The sequence below is a fragment of the Hippoglossus stenolepis genome, chromosome 9, assembly GCF_022539355.2.
Source record: "Hippoglossus stenolepis isolate QCI-W04-F060 chromosome 9, HSTE1.2, whole genome shotgun sequence".
NCBI classification, from domain to species: Eukaryota; Metazoa; Chordata; class Actinopteri; order Pleuronectiformes; family Pleuronectidae; genus Hippoglossus; species Hippoglossus stenolepis.
The window spans coordinates 4284900-4300594 of record NC_061491.1 but is presented as its reverse complement, the minus strand read 5'-3'; the positions used below and the strand labels follow the sequence as shown (position 1 = coordinate 4300594).

Genomic DNA, 15695 nt, shown 5'->3' with positions numbered 1-15695 from the left:
TGAATTAGTTATTTGATGCTTTAAGAACAGCTGAAACTGTCTTGTGATTGGTCGAGCATGTACCAACCAGACCTTACTACTGCAGCACAATCCCTTGATAGCCAAATGCACAAATGCACAATATGGTGGTGATCGTATCTGAGATATTTTTGGGTTCATTTCTGGATAGTGGGTGGAAGTAAACATATGTTTTATTCCTTTTCTTTTCTTTATATACAAAACCTGAAAATTGAATTAATATATTTAGTTACCCAGCTTGTTTTCATTGCCCCCAAGTGGCCATCAACTCAGTTTTCAGAGGTTACAAGTTTGATAGCTTGACATGCTAAATAGGCCACACAAAATAACAGCCAATATTTAAATGTTTTGACAATTTTTAAATTCTAAAGAAAAGACAATCTATAAATTTTGGTTTATTCCTCACTGTTCCTTTATTTTTGCGAGAATGCTATACGTAGTTAGCAATTCAGTTGTAGGCGATACATACCTTGTACTCATGAATAAGGACCCAATAGAAAAACTAAGTCATGTATAGACTTTCATCAGTCTACTATGTCGGTGAATGCTAAGAAAACAGAAAAGAAATATTGTATTGTGAGTTTTACTTCCTCAAAACGCATTAGCACTCAAACAGTCTGAATATGTTTTGTTTTTTGGGGATTTCCCAGTGCTTTTGGATGGAAGATGATGATTACACTTAGAGTTATTTTGCTTTTGTCTCATTTTTGGAATGAGAGATGCACCAAATTCTAAACCAAAGAGGAACACATGTCCAAGAGGCATGCCGATAATTGACATATTCATTCACTGTGAATTGCATGTGGCACTATAGAGATGCATATAGTTAACATCAATGACACATAAAACTGTAACAGACTTTCTTCACCATTCTTTACTCTCTCTCCAAACATCAGTTTGTTTTCCAAAGAAAAAACATGAAGGAAACTCTTTTAAATAGGAAGTCTTTGTCAACAAATGTTTACACGAGACATAACATAAACATTAACATAGCATGGATGCAGTATACTGTATAAAGCCTTGCTGTAAGTGAACCCTGGACTGGACTAAACTCTGCTGCCACCTAGTGTTAAATAGGACTTACTTGCTTTCAATAATGGAACAAACTGTGAAGCAGGATTTTGCCAAGTAAAACAAATGCGCTGCCGCTGGCTTCTCACTTGGATTAGAAAATAATGTGTTCAGTCACCTTCTCCTCCAAGATATCTCCTACGCAACATGACACCAGACCGCTCATCCCTGGGGCGCAGACTTGGCAGTGTGTGTTGTTTTCTTGTGAACAAGAGGAAACCAGTGTGTGTTGTGGGGACAGCTGTGGTGTTGCATGGAATCTTTTGGCCTCAGCAGCACTCCTGTGGGAAGTGTCTTGAATATCTGTCATTTGAAAAACACGGGGGAGTCTGGTTTGCTTCGCTCTGTTGTTTAAGCTTCTGTTTGTGACATTTCGTACAATCATCATGTCTCTCATAACACAGGTTTCTTACCATTTATAGTTTTCCTTGAGATGTTTGTTCAACCTGATGATCATGTGCTCTCAGCCCCATCCGCAGACACTGTTTCAACACCGCTGCCAGAACATTCATCTTGAGAAAAAGATGACACTTACTGCAATGATAATCAACATAATCAGTTTGTCAATATCTCACTTTATCTACTCCTACATTTGAGTTGCAACCTCTGTTGTCAAACCTGGGCTCAAGTTGAAAATGCCACCTGATTCTTCACCGATCCGTTAACAGATATTATAACCAGGATTTTCAGTATTGGTACATTTTGGCAAGGGTTTGGTCAGTTGTACTGCTGATGTGGCGTTTGTTCATTACCTGTGTAGGCCTGATCCAGATACATGGAAGCTACTTGAACTAGGTATGAATGAGTAAATACATCATCATCACATTACCACATACATGATAGTACCTCTCATAGGTTGAGAAGGAATGGATATTGTGGAGGTAAAAAAATATTTTCGAGACTAGATGATAACACTTTTCCCACTGTCATGTCTGGTCATGGTAAATATGAAGCTATGGTTAGAAGTGGTAAGATTAGCTCAGCATGAAGACTGGGAGAGGAAACCTTAGACTGCAAATAAAGATGGAGGATGTGACTCCACTTCCTCCCACTACAGAAGTGAAGTCAAAACATCCCGTATACATCATTTAGGCTACATGTGTTTGGGAGCCAGAGTCTGTGCAGTGGCGATTGTTGTATCAGTGTAACAAAGTCACACTGATACTTGAAAGACCAATCATGAGTCAGCCTCAGCTTATCGATTATATTTCACCCCTGTTTTTACAGCAACAATTAACTATTTAGTAAAAAACTTACCATAAAAATGAGCACTTCAACATGAATCAGTGTGATAATAACTCCCTACAGGACAAGAAAAATGTTTCATACATGTGCTTTGACTGTTTAGTTTGGTACATGTCCCATCCACTAACATGGAAGAGGCCAGGTTTATGATCTATACTGCAGCCAGCCTCACTTTTGCGGAGCCATTGTGTCATCCATCTTTTTATACAGTCTATGGGGGAAACAGCTAGCCTGGTTACCAAACATCCAGCTGCACCTCTAACTCTCACAGGTCTCAGTTATTTAATCTACAAAAACTGTTGAATAACCAGGATGAAGATAATTATATATATATAGACATTCATAATGTTGACATCTATGATTTTGTACATTTTGGTGCAGATAATTAGACGACCTTACTTTTACTTTACTAATTATTTTTCTATCGCTATAAGAGCTACATACTGGATTATCTGACTTTAAAGGTTTGTCAAAGCAGTACTGTGACAGTAAAGTGTAGCCTCACCCAGGCTTGTTACACAGGTTTTGCACAGTTGAACAAACTTTATAATGTGGTAGAGGTATAGTATATAGTTCCTTTTCTCGGGGCAGATTTACAGAAATAGTTTTATATCGGATTATGTCGGACTTTTCCTTTGATTCAGACTTTTTCAGAATCACTGCATTATGAATCAATCGGGTCCTGTAAGGTTACAGCCAACTCACGTCACTGCAGTCCGTCAGAACCTGGACCTGTGACACATCTCGTGTTTCAGCGGTTTCATTGAGTAATTCTATGTTGATAGCTGTGCTGCAGACTTTCCCTGGGTTTTCTCTACTTCTGTTTAGTGGTCTTGCCAAACAAAGATTTTAAATATATTTTTAACGGCAACACTGAGATCTGGACAGTCTGTGTGTGGTGGACCTTGAGGTGTCGATTGGAAGGGTATCCGCTGAATCACACCTGAGGCCACCATCCGAATTCGTGTTTGTGTTAGTTTTTCACTATGGAGCCATATTCCAGCTCATATCTGAGGGCAACAGTACAGAGTCTAGAGAAGATCTCAACTGTGTCATTGTTTGAGTTTCAACAGAAGTAAACGTGCAGTAAACATTAAAGGTCAAGAGTGAAAATCCTCCCACAGATCTCAGTAAGAGAGATGTGAGTTTACTGGAGCTGCCAGATTGTTTGCTTTCATTATGGTTGGAGGGAGAGGATGAAAGCTGTTCTTGGTGTTTCCTAAACAAGGCTGACTTTCAGCAGATGGAACCAAATCTGATAAGAAGATTTTGACAGATTCTAGTCTGTGAACTTCAGATTATTTATTGATCAAATAAAGTGAAAGTTATAGAAAAACAGAGTAAAGAATCCTTTTGAGAGGAACAGGGTAGGTCTTTGTCTGCAGCTTTTCGTTCTACACAAAGCTCTCTGTAGAATACAGAATCATGTCGGACAAAACATTTTCATTACCAGATGTGTCTTACATTTAACAGTCAACTTTCAAAATTAAATCAGACAAATAACAGTACCTACTGGAATAAAGATAGTACAAGAAGGATTACCATGAATCTGGTGAATATAAATGTGCTTTCAAACGGGGGCTGTTGGGTCTTGTCGGAAGTATTGATTCTTAGCGCCATGCTAGTTTAGAGATATATTCTTAAACTTGGACAGACATAACTCTGCTAACTAAATGCAACCCTCTCTCCCAGTAAGTGGTTTACTGGTACCTGATTCATACAATGAGATTGTAAATCACAGGCTGCATCAAGTGTCTCAATATTTTACCACAGAAACCAAATGCTGCACATCAAGGCAGAGACAAAACAGAATCTGGTAGATCTATGAGTCAGTACTTATTAACATCAAAATGATTGCCAGTTGCAATGCCAACTTGTTCATGTTAAACAGGTATAGTATAAAGTTGCGGTCTTATTTTACGCTAATGCTAACATGTGCTGACTTTGCAGCTGAAGCTCATGGGAATGGCAATAGTTCTGCAGATATAGTCATGGAAAAGTATTGCAAGTTTTGACCTCATGATGGTGCTATAGTAAATGGCAGCTTTTCAAAACTTTAACGGTTGATCCTTTATCTTGGTGATAGAAGAAGGTGTCCCTCGAAAACACATGCAAGTGAAATTTAACGATCCAGTAGTTCATAGGCCAAAGCGGGGAACTTACATTCTAAGAGCCATTTTATTATCATATCTAAAAAGGAATTACAACACAAATACATTTGAAGCTATTCACCCTCAGATCCACAGAACATGAACATAGACCTAGTGCCGACACAGTGCAAGAGCTCAGTCAGGTAAACATTAGGCCGGTGGTGCTAAGAAAAACTTATCTTATCTAAAAAATTTTAAAAAACGTGAAAATATATAAATATGTCAAATTTTCTTTGTTCCCAAGTGTCCCATAAAGTGTTTATGACAGATTAGTAATAGTTAAATAATAATTTAACACCAACTGCCTTAGTATCTGGCACCTTTACTTTGAGGGTTGGGTGATGAAAAGTTTGCATAGATAAATGAAATATATGTTGACCCTAACCCTAACCCCTAACCCTGCTAATATTCAGAGCAAAATGGGTGGAACATGTCCTTGGCTAACTCAACCTTAACTGAAGTTTGGATGTTTATAAAATATATAAAGAAATTAAAAAAAAATTAGTAGCTGGATGAGTAGTAGATCCAACCCCGCGCATGTGGCTCTGCAGTGAACAACATATTTTAGTACATGGCCCAGCTATCAACAACCTGTGTTAGTTTGGCCCATCCGCAATAAAGTAAAAGTTACAATTCATTATTGGTGAGCTGCATCGCACTGCACAACAGGACATTCTTCATGAAACACATTTTTTTTATTCTTTGAGCAAAAAAAGCAACATTAAATAAAATTTCAAATAAATATTTGCAGAAGCAGATCATTCTTACAAGCTCCAGGCAGCTCATTTTACATTCAGAGTAGAGCTATCTGGACTCTTCTGATCTGTGATGGATGAGCAGATTCTCCCTGCCTGGTTTGATGCAGTGAGCATTTTGGAATTTTCCTTCATTCATTTTCTTCTTGAAACAATGGCTGTGGGAGAGAGCAGATAAGGATTAAGACTAAATACTCGATTAAATTAAATCCTCAAATCTATTTTAATGCTTTATCAGCCGCACTGACCGCATAAGCCACATCCTCCGGCCGAGGGTCCGGTCGCTGCCATGTGTAGTTGGACAAAATCTTCAGGACGACCAAACCGAAGGCTACGATCAAAACTCCTAATGAATTTCCTAACAAGGCCTCAGGTGGAAGGCTGGAGTACGGCTGAGTTTCATTGGTGTTTCCTTTACTGTGGAGAAAAACTTTAAAAACAAGCGCTGACACCGCAGTTCACTGTTGGAGGATTTAAAAATTTGAACCGAGATGGAAAACATGAAAGGCAGTAAAAACAAGACTTACAGAGTAAAGATGAGTTTCTCGTTAATTCCGGAGATGCAGGCGGCGATGCTGAGCACCATTATGCTGCCTCCTATCCACACATGGACGGGTTTCATGAGTTTTCGTAGTGAAACAGGGGAGCAGGGCAGGAGAAAACCAGCCACACCTACCACCCACTACATGGACAAACGAATAGACATCCACAGAAAGAATGAGCAGAATTAAATGTCTGCTGACCTTATTGCATTTGACCTATGAAGTTATTCTGTTTGTGTATTGTAACTCGTATACCTGTAGGGCAAAAAGAGCGGTAGCAGTTATTCCAATCCAGCTGTGTATGGAGTAGAGGTTGGCCATGTGTTTGGCATTGTGGAAGTCAAACACAGCACAAAGTCCCACGATTGACAGCAGCAGGGCGATGAGCATCAGTGCAGCATGAAGGATCTTCCAGGGCAGTTTGTTCTGACCCCAGGTCAGGGGGATGCGGTACACCACCGCTCCTGCAGGGGGGGGCACCAACAGAGACACACATGTGTCAGCAGGATTAACTCAGTTCAGGTCTGAACAATATCAATGAGGAGGAGGCATGGAGTTAGCTTATTTGTAAATGTGATTTTTGCTTGTTATTCTTAATATTGTGTGAACCAATGTCTGTTGTCATGGACCCGGGCGGTTTTTCATGTTTATGTTTTGAATTGTTAAGTATACAGTACACAGTATTTCATTAGAAAAACTGCAGTCATATATACATATAAACAGCATTAGTGATCTTCTTGTAACCTGGTAGATCAGTCGTGTGAATTACTGTTGCAAAACAAACTAATAGGAACGTTGTGTGTTGCCCTGCTCCACACTGCCTACCTCTATATTTACCTTGGATAATGGTGATCCAAGCATAGGATATAATATCAATACTGCTGTTTACAGCCCTCATCGACTGAGCTCTGTTAGTTGAGCATGTTGTATAGGCAGTGTTATAATGTTTCTACCTTGGTAGTGCAGAATTTTACAAAGTAAGATTATCACTGTTAGTTAGGTTAGTTTTTTGCCGTTTGTTCAAATTATAATTCTAACTTTAATTCAAAAAGGCTCCTGTGTAGTACACACAACAAACCAAGCACAATTTAAAGATCAGTTGGTTTTGGATGGATATTTATTCTATAGACCACTAAATTATACATGATTGTATACACCATTGTTTTCTTTGTTGTTACCTGTTCTTATGATAAATGAATGAATTCATTTTGCAGAAATATGTTGAGTAACGTCCATATGCGTGTATGGGCACTTCATTAGATAAATAAATAATTAAAAGATGCTTTACAGTATTTTACTTTGTTTTTATAAAAAATTATGAGAGGGGTGCCCTTTGTCTTCAGCTGAGCCCTGGCCCCCCACAATGCCTTTACACGGCCATGTGACGATCACTTTCATTTCATCATAAACAGCCACATGATTCTTTTTTCCACACTCAGAGGGTCAAAGAGCAAAAGAGAGAGAGTGGGTGTGCACTGTAAAAAAATTACTTCCCACAGACTGTGGGTCTACAGCCCTTTACCTGATGTTCTGCTAACCATTAACATGATATACTGTCATTATAGCCTGCATCGGGTTACATATCAAAAAACGTTTACTAGAGTTTTACAGACAGGTCACAGACAGGGACAATCTATGCAGCCTATATAATCTTTTAACCATTTATTATTAAAGATGGAAAGTGGAGGCTACATGTGTTCAGTCATAGTTAAAGCAGAAAGCTCATGTAGGCTGTAATTATATCATGTTAAAGCATCTGCACAGGTGTTTCTTATGGCTCTGGCTACTCAGACCTGGTCAAGTTGAAAACATGTGGCACTCTGGAGGGAATTTATGATGTCACAAAATTCTAAACACCAATAACAATGACAACAAGTCGACGAGTCACTCCGCCCAAACAGGTAATACAGACTAAACAGGAGTGACCACACAGTCAGAGAGCGCCTGTGTCGGAAAGTCTGTCTGTCTGTCTGTCTGTCTGTCTGTCTGTCTGTCTGTCTGTCTGTGTCTCTCTCTCTCTCTCTCTCTCTCTCTCTCTCTCTCTCGCTCTCTCGCTCTCTCGCCTCTCGCTTCCTCGCCTCTTCTCTCTCTTCTCTCCCCCCCCCACCACCTTTGAAATGAAAATCTGTCTGTCACAGAAAAATTCTTAAAAAGAAAACCACAGACGATTCTGTCAAACACAGAAACTTGTCAAAGTATAAATCATGAATGTTGATAACATTTGAAAAGTTGTAACATGTAACATTACAAGTGTTGTTTCACCTTTTGAATCGGTTTGTGTGTGTGTGTGTGTGTGTGTGTGTGTGTGTGTGTGTGTGTGTGTGTGTGTGTGTGTGTGTGTGTGTGTGTGTGTGTGTGTGTGTGTGTGTGTGTAATACATTTTTTCTAGTGATAATGACCACTGAAATCTTTATAGTACGGTTTGGCCATCCACCCATTCACACACACATTCATGCAGTGCATCAATGTGCAGCACTTTGTCAACACATCACTCACACACAGCTGGCACAGCCGTCAGGGGCAATTTGGGGTTCAGTATCTTGCCCAAGGACACTTCGGCATGCAGATCTGGTCATGGAAACATCTGTTGTAGAAAAACTACCACAGAGGAATTACTGTGGCATGTGTCTATGTATATACAGTGTGTGTGTGTGTGTGTGTGTGTGTGTGTGTGTGTGTGTGTGTGAAGAAGTGAGAAACAGAAATGAAACTCAGAGATCCAAATTGAAAAAGTCACTCACCGATGCCGTACACCACCACCAGGCCTGTGACCATCAGGACGGGGTGCCAGTTGAACTGCAGGGCCGAGCCGTCCCAGGCGAACCCGCCGCGCCACTGGCTGTTCCACACACACACGCACACCACGCAGGCCAAGCCCAGGCACAGGCACAGCAGGTAGCATAGGTAAAAGTTCACGGTGGACCTCATCCTGGAGAGATCCGTCAGCTAAACAGATAAAAATAAAAATAAAATCAGAACAGCATGGCAGCGCAGTGGTAAGACAGAGAGATGGTCGTGTGGCTGATTCAACCCCAACATGAGTTAGTCACTGCAAAGTTAGTACGGATCAGGCCAGAGGAAGACTAAATGTTCCTTACAAGACAATTGGGTCACACATATCCATTGTCTCAACAATACTTCAATGACTACAGCTCAGTGTGAAACTGTGAATATTTAATCATGTATTAAATATTCACGGAAATGCTGTTGACTAATAGGCTAAAAGACACAAAGACACATTAAGAGACCAAATTTCAGTGATGTTTTAACCTCAACATATTCACCAGATCAATGCAGATCAGCTTCCTGCCAAATTTAAGTATTTACTAAATTAAAAGAATGATAGGCGGGAAGGACAAAAACAGAAAATACCTATATTGCAGCAGAAATGGCTGGAGCTATTTTAACCTTGAACCACCACTTAATTCAACAACGCAAGCTCAACATTGTATTATAAGCTCAAGATTTGACGGAAATGTATTGCTCACCTTACCTTATCCACAGCTGCTGTAAAACTGTGCACTTCCTACTTTACAACACAGAGCTTAGCTGCTCATCATGTAGGAGTCATAGCTGCACCTGACGATTTTTTTTTATTTGCCACAGTCAATCTTTAACCCGACACTCACTGTGTTATTTGCTCTGACTTTGCGGTTGGCTGGTTCAGCCGAGGTCTCACTTCTACATTCGGCCGTGTGGCGGAGGCTGAGGGGGAAGCAGTCTGGGGGGGTGGAGGTGCAGCTGGGAGTCGAGGGGCCGCCCTGCAGCATCTGCTGCCTGGGGAGCGGGACACATTGATCAGTTTGGGGCTAATCAGCCAAATAGTATCTGCTCCACACAGACAAACCACAGAACAGTGTCAGACTTAGTAGAGATATAAGCACAGTCAGAAACACGTGTGACTGACATATTTCAAATAGTCCACTTTGCTTAAGAAGGTTCCTAACTGAGTGAAAGAACCTCGAAGTGTTTGAGCGGCCGCCATTACAAGAGCTGTTTGAATTCTCTAAATCAGGGGTCTTCAACGTTTTTCAGGCCAAGGACCCCCAAACTGATGGAGAGATGGAGCAGGGACCCCCTACTATATAAATTGTATAAAATTGTGTTTTATATTAAATTGGGCCTAGTGTCATGTATAAACATAGCTACCCTGTTATTGTGCATTCAATACTAAGCTGTTCAAATAATACACAGGTTCATATATTCATGTTTTTATTTTAAACATGTGCAAGGTACAGGGTGGCCGTGCCACTGCCATTTATAAACATACATCTTGAATACAACACTGAGCTATTATAATAATTCACAGATGCATGTTAAGGTGTATTTAAAGACATTTAAATTTGTGGGGGGAAAAATTGGTTGGAAAAAACAATTATAAATATAGAAAATTGTCTAATCAACCAAAAATTCCGCAGACCCCCTGTTGAAGACCTCTGCTCTAAATGATAAGGAAAGGAGCTTCAATGCCGCCTGACTTATCTCCTTTAGCATAGGAAACACTGGACCATCCCTTATGAACGCAAAGGAGACATTTTCATCTCACAGTTCACTGCAGCAGAAACATTTAAAGCGACACTAGGGTTAGGCATTTAGTTATGATGGTTAGGGTTAGGACAGGGGCTAGGGGGCAGGGAGCTAGGGGCAGGGGGCTAGGGGGTGCATTATGTCACTGAGTGTCCTCACAACTCTAGAGAGACGTGCGTGTGAGTGTTTCTGTGTGAGCTCCACATGAAGCCACAGAGTCACAGCACCGTGAGTCACAGCCTGAGCTGACACCTCGACTGAGAACTGAGACCAACTCAGAAAGTTTCACAACACACCGGGAACCCGACATACTGATGTGAAACTCCGGTAACATACACATGAGCGCTGTTGGTCCCGAGGCAGACTGTGTGTCCATGGGCTCGTTCCGCCGCACCGTGGCTCTCCGTCCCCTTCACACCTGTCCCTGACCATGGGACGGTTTCCTTCCGGTTAAGGAATAATGTTTAGGAACGGAGATTATTTGAACTATTCGGCCGCAGACTTTCTTCTTCTTGTTACTCTTTGCGGTGGTAATACTGAGGTCGACTCTCCTCTAAACTTGTTTTTTTAAATAAAGTCTTGAGAGGTCCTCAAGTTATCAATGATAGCTACAGCGTTTCCTCTTTATGACGGTGGCTGATGAATTATTGACACACACGCACACGCACACACACACACACACACAGCTCTCTACAGATACGCCTCAAACTCACCTTGAGTTCCTCTTTTAGTCTGACATGTCACGTGATCAAACAGAGTAAAGTTGTGTACCTGCTTTACAAACCCTCCACATCCATGAAGACCACAGGCGACGTGTAGAGGGTCGTGAATAATCGCTGAGTTTACACTCCACAATCAGGAAGAGGTACCTGACTTCACTTGACCCATTTCCTTATCGCTAGCGCAGCGCCTTGTGGGAAATGTGGTTGTATTACTACGTGTGTGTGTGTGTGTGTTGCAATACTTGGCATTGTTTAACACACACACACACAAACACAAACACACACTGCTTGAGGGAACTGACCTGAACAGATTTGTTGTCTTACAGCGCCACCTGCAGGCAGCTGTAGTCTGAGTCTTTCTCTGCTGTGAGGTGACATGTGGGCCGTGCGTGACGCTGCCTTCGCTGTCTCTTTGGAATCTGCAAAGCGATGCATCAGTTTTCGGTAGTTGACCTGTTTCATTCTGTATATTTAACAGACTGTGCTGCAGCCTCAGAATGATCAATGAAAGAATTCAGAGGGAGTAAATCTAATTTAGTGCATGTTACAGCTTTGAGAACAAGATGTATGGTCTTTTTGTCTGTTCGGCACATATCGGCCACAGTATGATTATTGTTAATGCAGAAAAGTCAAATTATGGCAGAAGGTTTTCACATAAAATGACAAATAATTGCATTAATTAAACCCTTTAATCAACTATTGATAAGGCTTCCTGGCTCCCCTTGGCATAATCTATTTGCAGCCTGAATAGCTGGTATTACTTCATTGATTAGTTTGCATACACTATAGGCTGGAGCCAGATTAACCCTCAGAGGAGCCATCACTGACCTCTGTTACTCTTGCTGTGTGTGTGTGTGTGTGTGTGTGTGTGTGTGTGTGTGTGTGTGTGTGTGTGTGTGTGTGTGTGTGTTGTGTTAACCAAACACCATGGATCATATAGACTAAAATAATACAGTCATTAAAACCAGACTTCAACTCTTCCACAAGATCCGCACATGTAGATGTGCCAATAAGGCCACTAGTGGTAAAAGCAGTATTAGCAAACTAATTGCCACCAGTCAAATAAACTAATTGCTGCACTGAACCTGGAGCCTTCAGGCCCCCTGAAGGTCTTGGGCCCAGTTGCTAACGGTTAAAGGGATAGTTCACCCAAAATGGAAAACTCCCTCATTATCTATGATGATGGAGGGGTGGGTGAAGTGTGTGAGTCCACAAAACACTTTTGGACTTTCAGGGGTAAACAGTGTTGCAGCCAAATCATTAATCATTACTTTTATCGTAAGAAAACAAAAGAAACGTCTCATCATTTACATTCCCCCCCCCCAACATTTATGCTAAAAACATGGTGTAAATGACATCGCTCTGAGTTAAATTTGAAGTTGGTAATGCACTTTTTTTTACATTGTAATTTATTTTGCAGCAGAGCAAAACTTGTGCATCAGAAATATGTAATGATAAAATATTATTTTTTTATTATTTCTTTTATTTATTGGTGTATTTAACGGGGACAATGCGCATAAATATGAGACATTGCTGTAAATACACCAGCGGGTATTTCTCATGTGTTTTCCCTGGATAGATGCGGCAAAGTCACTCTGAAGAAAGGAATGCAATATTAAAATGACAAAGTTATTGAGATTATTTATAAGCATGGACGGCAATACAAGAGAAGAGGAATATTAATGTGAGTAACTGCATCCTGCAGGATACCATTATTCTGCATTGTCAGAGGCTTTTTAAAACTCTGAGCAGTCAGTGCAAGGAGACTCAAACACACACACACTTTACAGTAATAAAATACATGCATGCACATGTGTGAGGACAAATTGGTGAAGGCAAGTTGTTTGGTGACAGCAGCACAGGCAGATACAGAGAATCTAAACTCAAGGTTCATTTAGCAGCTTTTTCTCCAGCTCACAACAATAAGACCCTCTTCAGCAAGTATCTCCCTGCACTGAGTGCTTTAAGGGCCTCTTGTCCTTGTTGGACTCAAATGTGACTGCTGAGATTTATTCTTGACAACATAAGAAATATCTAAATATTGAGGCTCTTTATGGTTGTTTCTCTTTCTCTGACCAGAGTTACAATCATTTTTTTTGTTGTAGGTGTTTTTGGAGTCAGAGAGAATACTCGAGGAGAGGTGGACAACATGCACTGAAGTCCCCAGCTGGAGTCAAAGCAAAGCTCTTGCATTTATTCCCTTCCTACAGAATATCATGGGATCATTTCTTCGTTTTAATCTGCGCCAATGCTGAGAGTTAATCTAGTTACATGCTGCACATGTACTGAAATCAAACAGTGTAAAGGGCCTGAGTCTCTGTTCTCTAAAACAGACAGAAATCAAGATGTCAGTGGCTACAAGTCCCTGCCTTCTTTTATCAAAGTCTCTTAGATCCTCTGACAGACTCCTTGAAGCCATGTTTTAAGATGTGTCTCTCTGCCCTTCCTCGGTGTGACAGGCCTCAGCAGCACAGGGTGGAGGATGAGGATACTTAGGTAGAGTGGGCAGAGATGGCTGTGCGACTCAGTGGGACAGCTCCAGGCTTTTGTTAGGGGGCGTCTGGGTCCATGTTCTGTTTTTCTTGTACTCCTTCTTGGATGCTTTGACTAATGGCACAATAAACGCAGCAATTACAATCGATTTTGAAGTTTTATCACCATCATTTTTGCATTATCACTGAGAGGTAACCACTGACAACCTCAGACGACATAGTCGTGCACATGTGATTATATCATAGGGTTATATGCAGCGATGCAGGGACGATCATATGTTGTACACAGGTGTTAAAGTCTTGGCCTGTCCCTTTAAGTACAGAAGCCAATGGGTATGACGTAGTACACCGAGGTGTTGTGGAAAAGAGAAAGGACGTTTTTGAAGGTTATGACTGCGGTGTGACGCAGATGTGTGTCAAGAGTACCTGCAGGCTAATGAAGCCCAGTACAGCTCATGCTGATAGTAGTTAGGCAGTAAAAGTGTCTAGATAAGCTCAGGGTTCCAGCATAACTGTGTCCACGCCCCTGTATGTTGCTGCTGCTGTTTTGGAGGGCTAATAAAGTGGCTGCGTTCTGAACGATACTTCAACATCTCTTCATCCTTCGTCCGGACGTTGTCTGGTAGGTTACCTACCAGACAACGAGCCTAACTTCAGATAAACTACCAGTGAGCTCCAAACTACGGTTCGGAGACGAGATACTGACTATTAGGAAGGTAACACAGGGAAGGTTAAAGGGTGCCTTGAGACTGTGGCGGCATCTGCAAATACTTCTGTACAAAATATGTGAGGGTGATAATAGGACTATAAACATACCTGAGTTCCAGTTTCCCTCATTTGATGTAGGAATGAAGAAGAAGAGTGGCACAGTGCAGTCAGCACTGATGCCACACAGCAAGAAGGTTCCAGGTTTAAATCTGATGTTGGCTGCAGCCTTTCTGTGTGGAGTTGACATGTCGTCACTGTGTCTCTGTGGGTTTTCTCTGGGAACTCCAGCTTCCTCCCACAGTCCAGCAATATGCAGATTGGGGTTATAGGTGAATTGGAGACTTTAAATTATCTGCAGCTGTGAATGTGAGTGTGAAAGAGCTGCACCCTCTGCTCAACAGACCTGGAGCGCAAACCACTTGCTGTGGAGCGGCAGCACAATCAATTTCACCCTGCTATTTTGCTAATATATAATTATGTAATTACAGGAGGGTAGACTAAATATTAGGGAAATAACAACATTGTAAAACATTATTCAACAGCATTGAAGTTAAATCCACGACTTTAAGTGAGTGTAGCCTGGTCAAAAAGCAATGTGTTCTCTTCTGTGGGAAACACGAGGGTTAATCACCTATTTATTATAGGTTAGTTATGAATGAACAGCTGATTTGCGGCTTAAAATTAGAGATTTCTTATTGGGGGATGCATGTGCCAAGTGAAAAATGACACGCTCCATCCTGTGAAAGGACAGAACATGAATTGTATTAGTAGAGGTTAAATTAAATTAAAATCTTACATTATCTGCTTGATTTCAATCGTCTTCAGCTCTAGTGTTGAACGCTACTCAAATGTAACTGTTTTGTCCTCTGCCATGTCAGTGGTCTGAACTGCTGACCCACACACCAGAAGGCGTCAGGTAAGACCGTCGGATTCTGCAGCAGCTCAGGTCAAAAAGCTCCCTCCTCAAAGACAAAGTGCAGGAATTATGATCCCCGCTGGGAATCCCACTGAAACTGACATTTGGGTTATTAAGCTGCAAAGTGTGTGGAATGAACCATTCTGCCCCGAGGCAAATTGAAGACTCAAATCCGTGATGTCATACTGATCTACGGTGTGCAGCCACTGTGCCAGCAGTGAATAGAGGGGCTGGCATTGTGAAGGAGAAATGGCCTCGCCTTATTCTGAGAAAGCAATCCTGAATTCTGTCACAGTGACCTATTCTACCTTTTACAATTCATTCTCAGCAGAGTTTTACATCAGTGTAACAAATTCAGATTAAGGGACAGGCCAAATCTCCTCATTTACAACAAGTAGGCAATACATTTTACACTTTCTCCTATAGCCTCATATTTTAACACTGAAATTCACTGCTGAAGGCCAAAATAGTTAGACTGAATGGCTTTTTATGCCCTTCTCAAGACTGATGAACAGAGCTCTTGGTATGAAGACTGACACGCTGTTTTAT

General features: G+C 41.2%; 1 protein-coding gene across 6 annotated transcripts; it reads right to left on the bottom strand.

The window, feature by feature from the left end:
* Positions 1-3621: 3621 nt before the first annotated feature.
* LOC118115564 (lysosomal membrane ascorbate-dependent ferrireductase CYB561A3) lies at positions 3622-11234 on the bottom strand. 6 transcript variants are annotated; one of them, XM_035166802.2, is made up of 7 exons: positions 11022-11234; positions 9411-9558; positions 8523-8727; positions 6037-6245; positions 5767-5921; positions 5488-5656; positions 3622-5397 (listed from the first exon to the last, which is right to left on the bottom strand). In XM_035166802.2, the coding sequence occupies exons 2-7, from the start codon at positions 9549-9551 to the stop codon at positions 5371-5373; spliced, it is 906 nt and encodes a 301-aa protein (XP_035022693.2). In that variant the 5' UTR covers positions 9552-9558; positions 11022-11234; the 3' UTR covers positions 3622-5370. The 6 variants fall into 6 exon arrangements, with proteins under 6 accessions (XP_035022693.2, XP_035022692.2, XP_035022696.2 ...); XM_035166801.2 differs by having other exon boundaries at positions 11080-11232; XM_035166805.2 differs by lacking the exon at positions 9411-9558 and having other exon boundaries at positions 11022-11231.
* Between the last annotated feature and the right edge of the window lie 4461 nt (positions 11235-15695).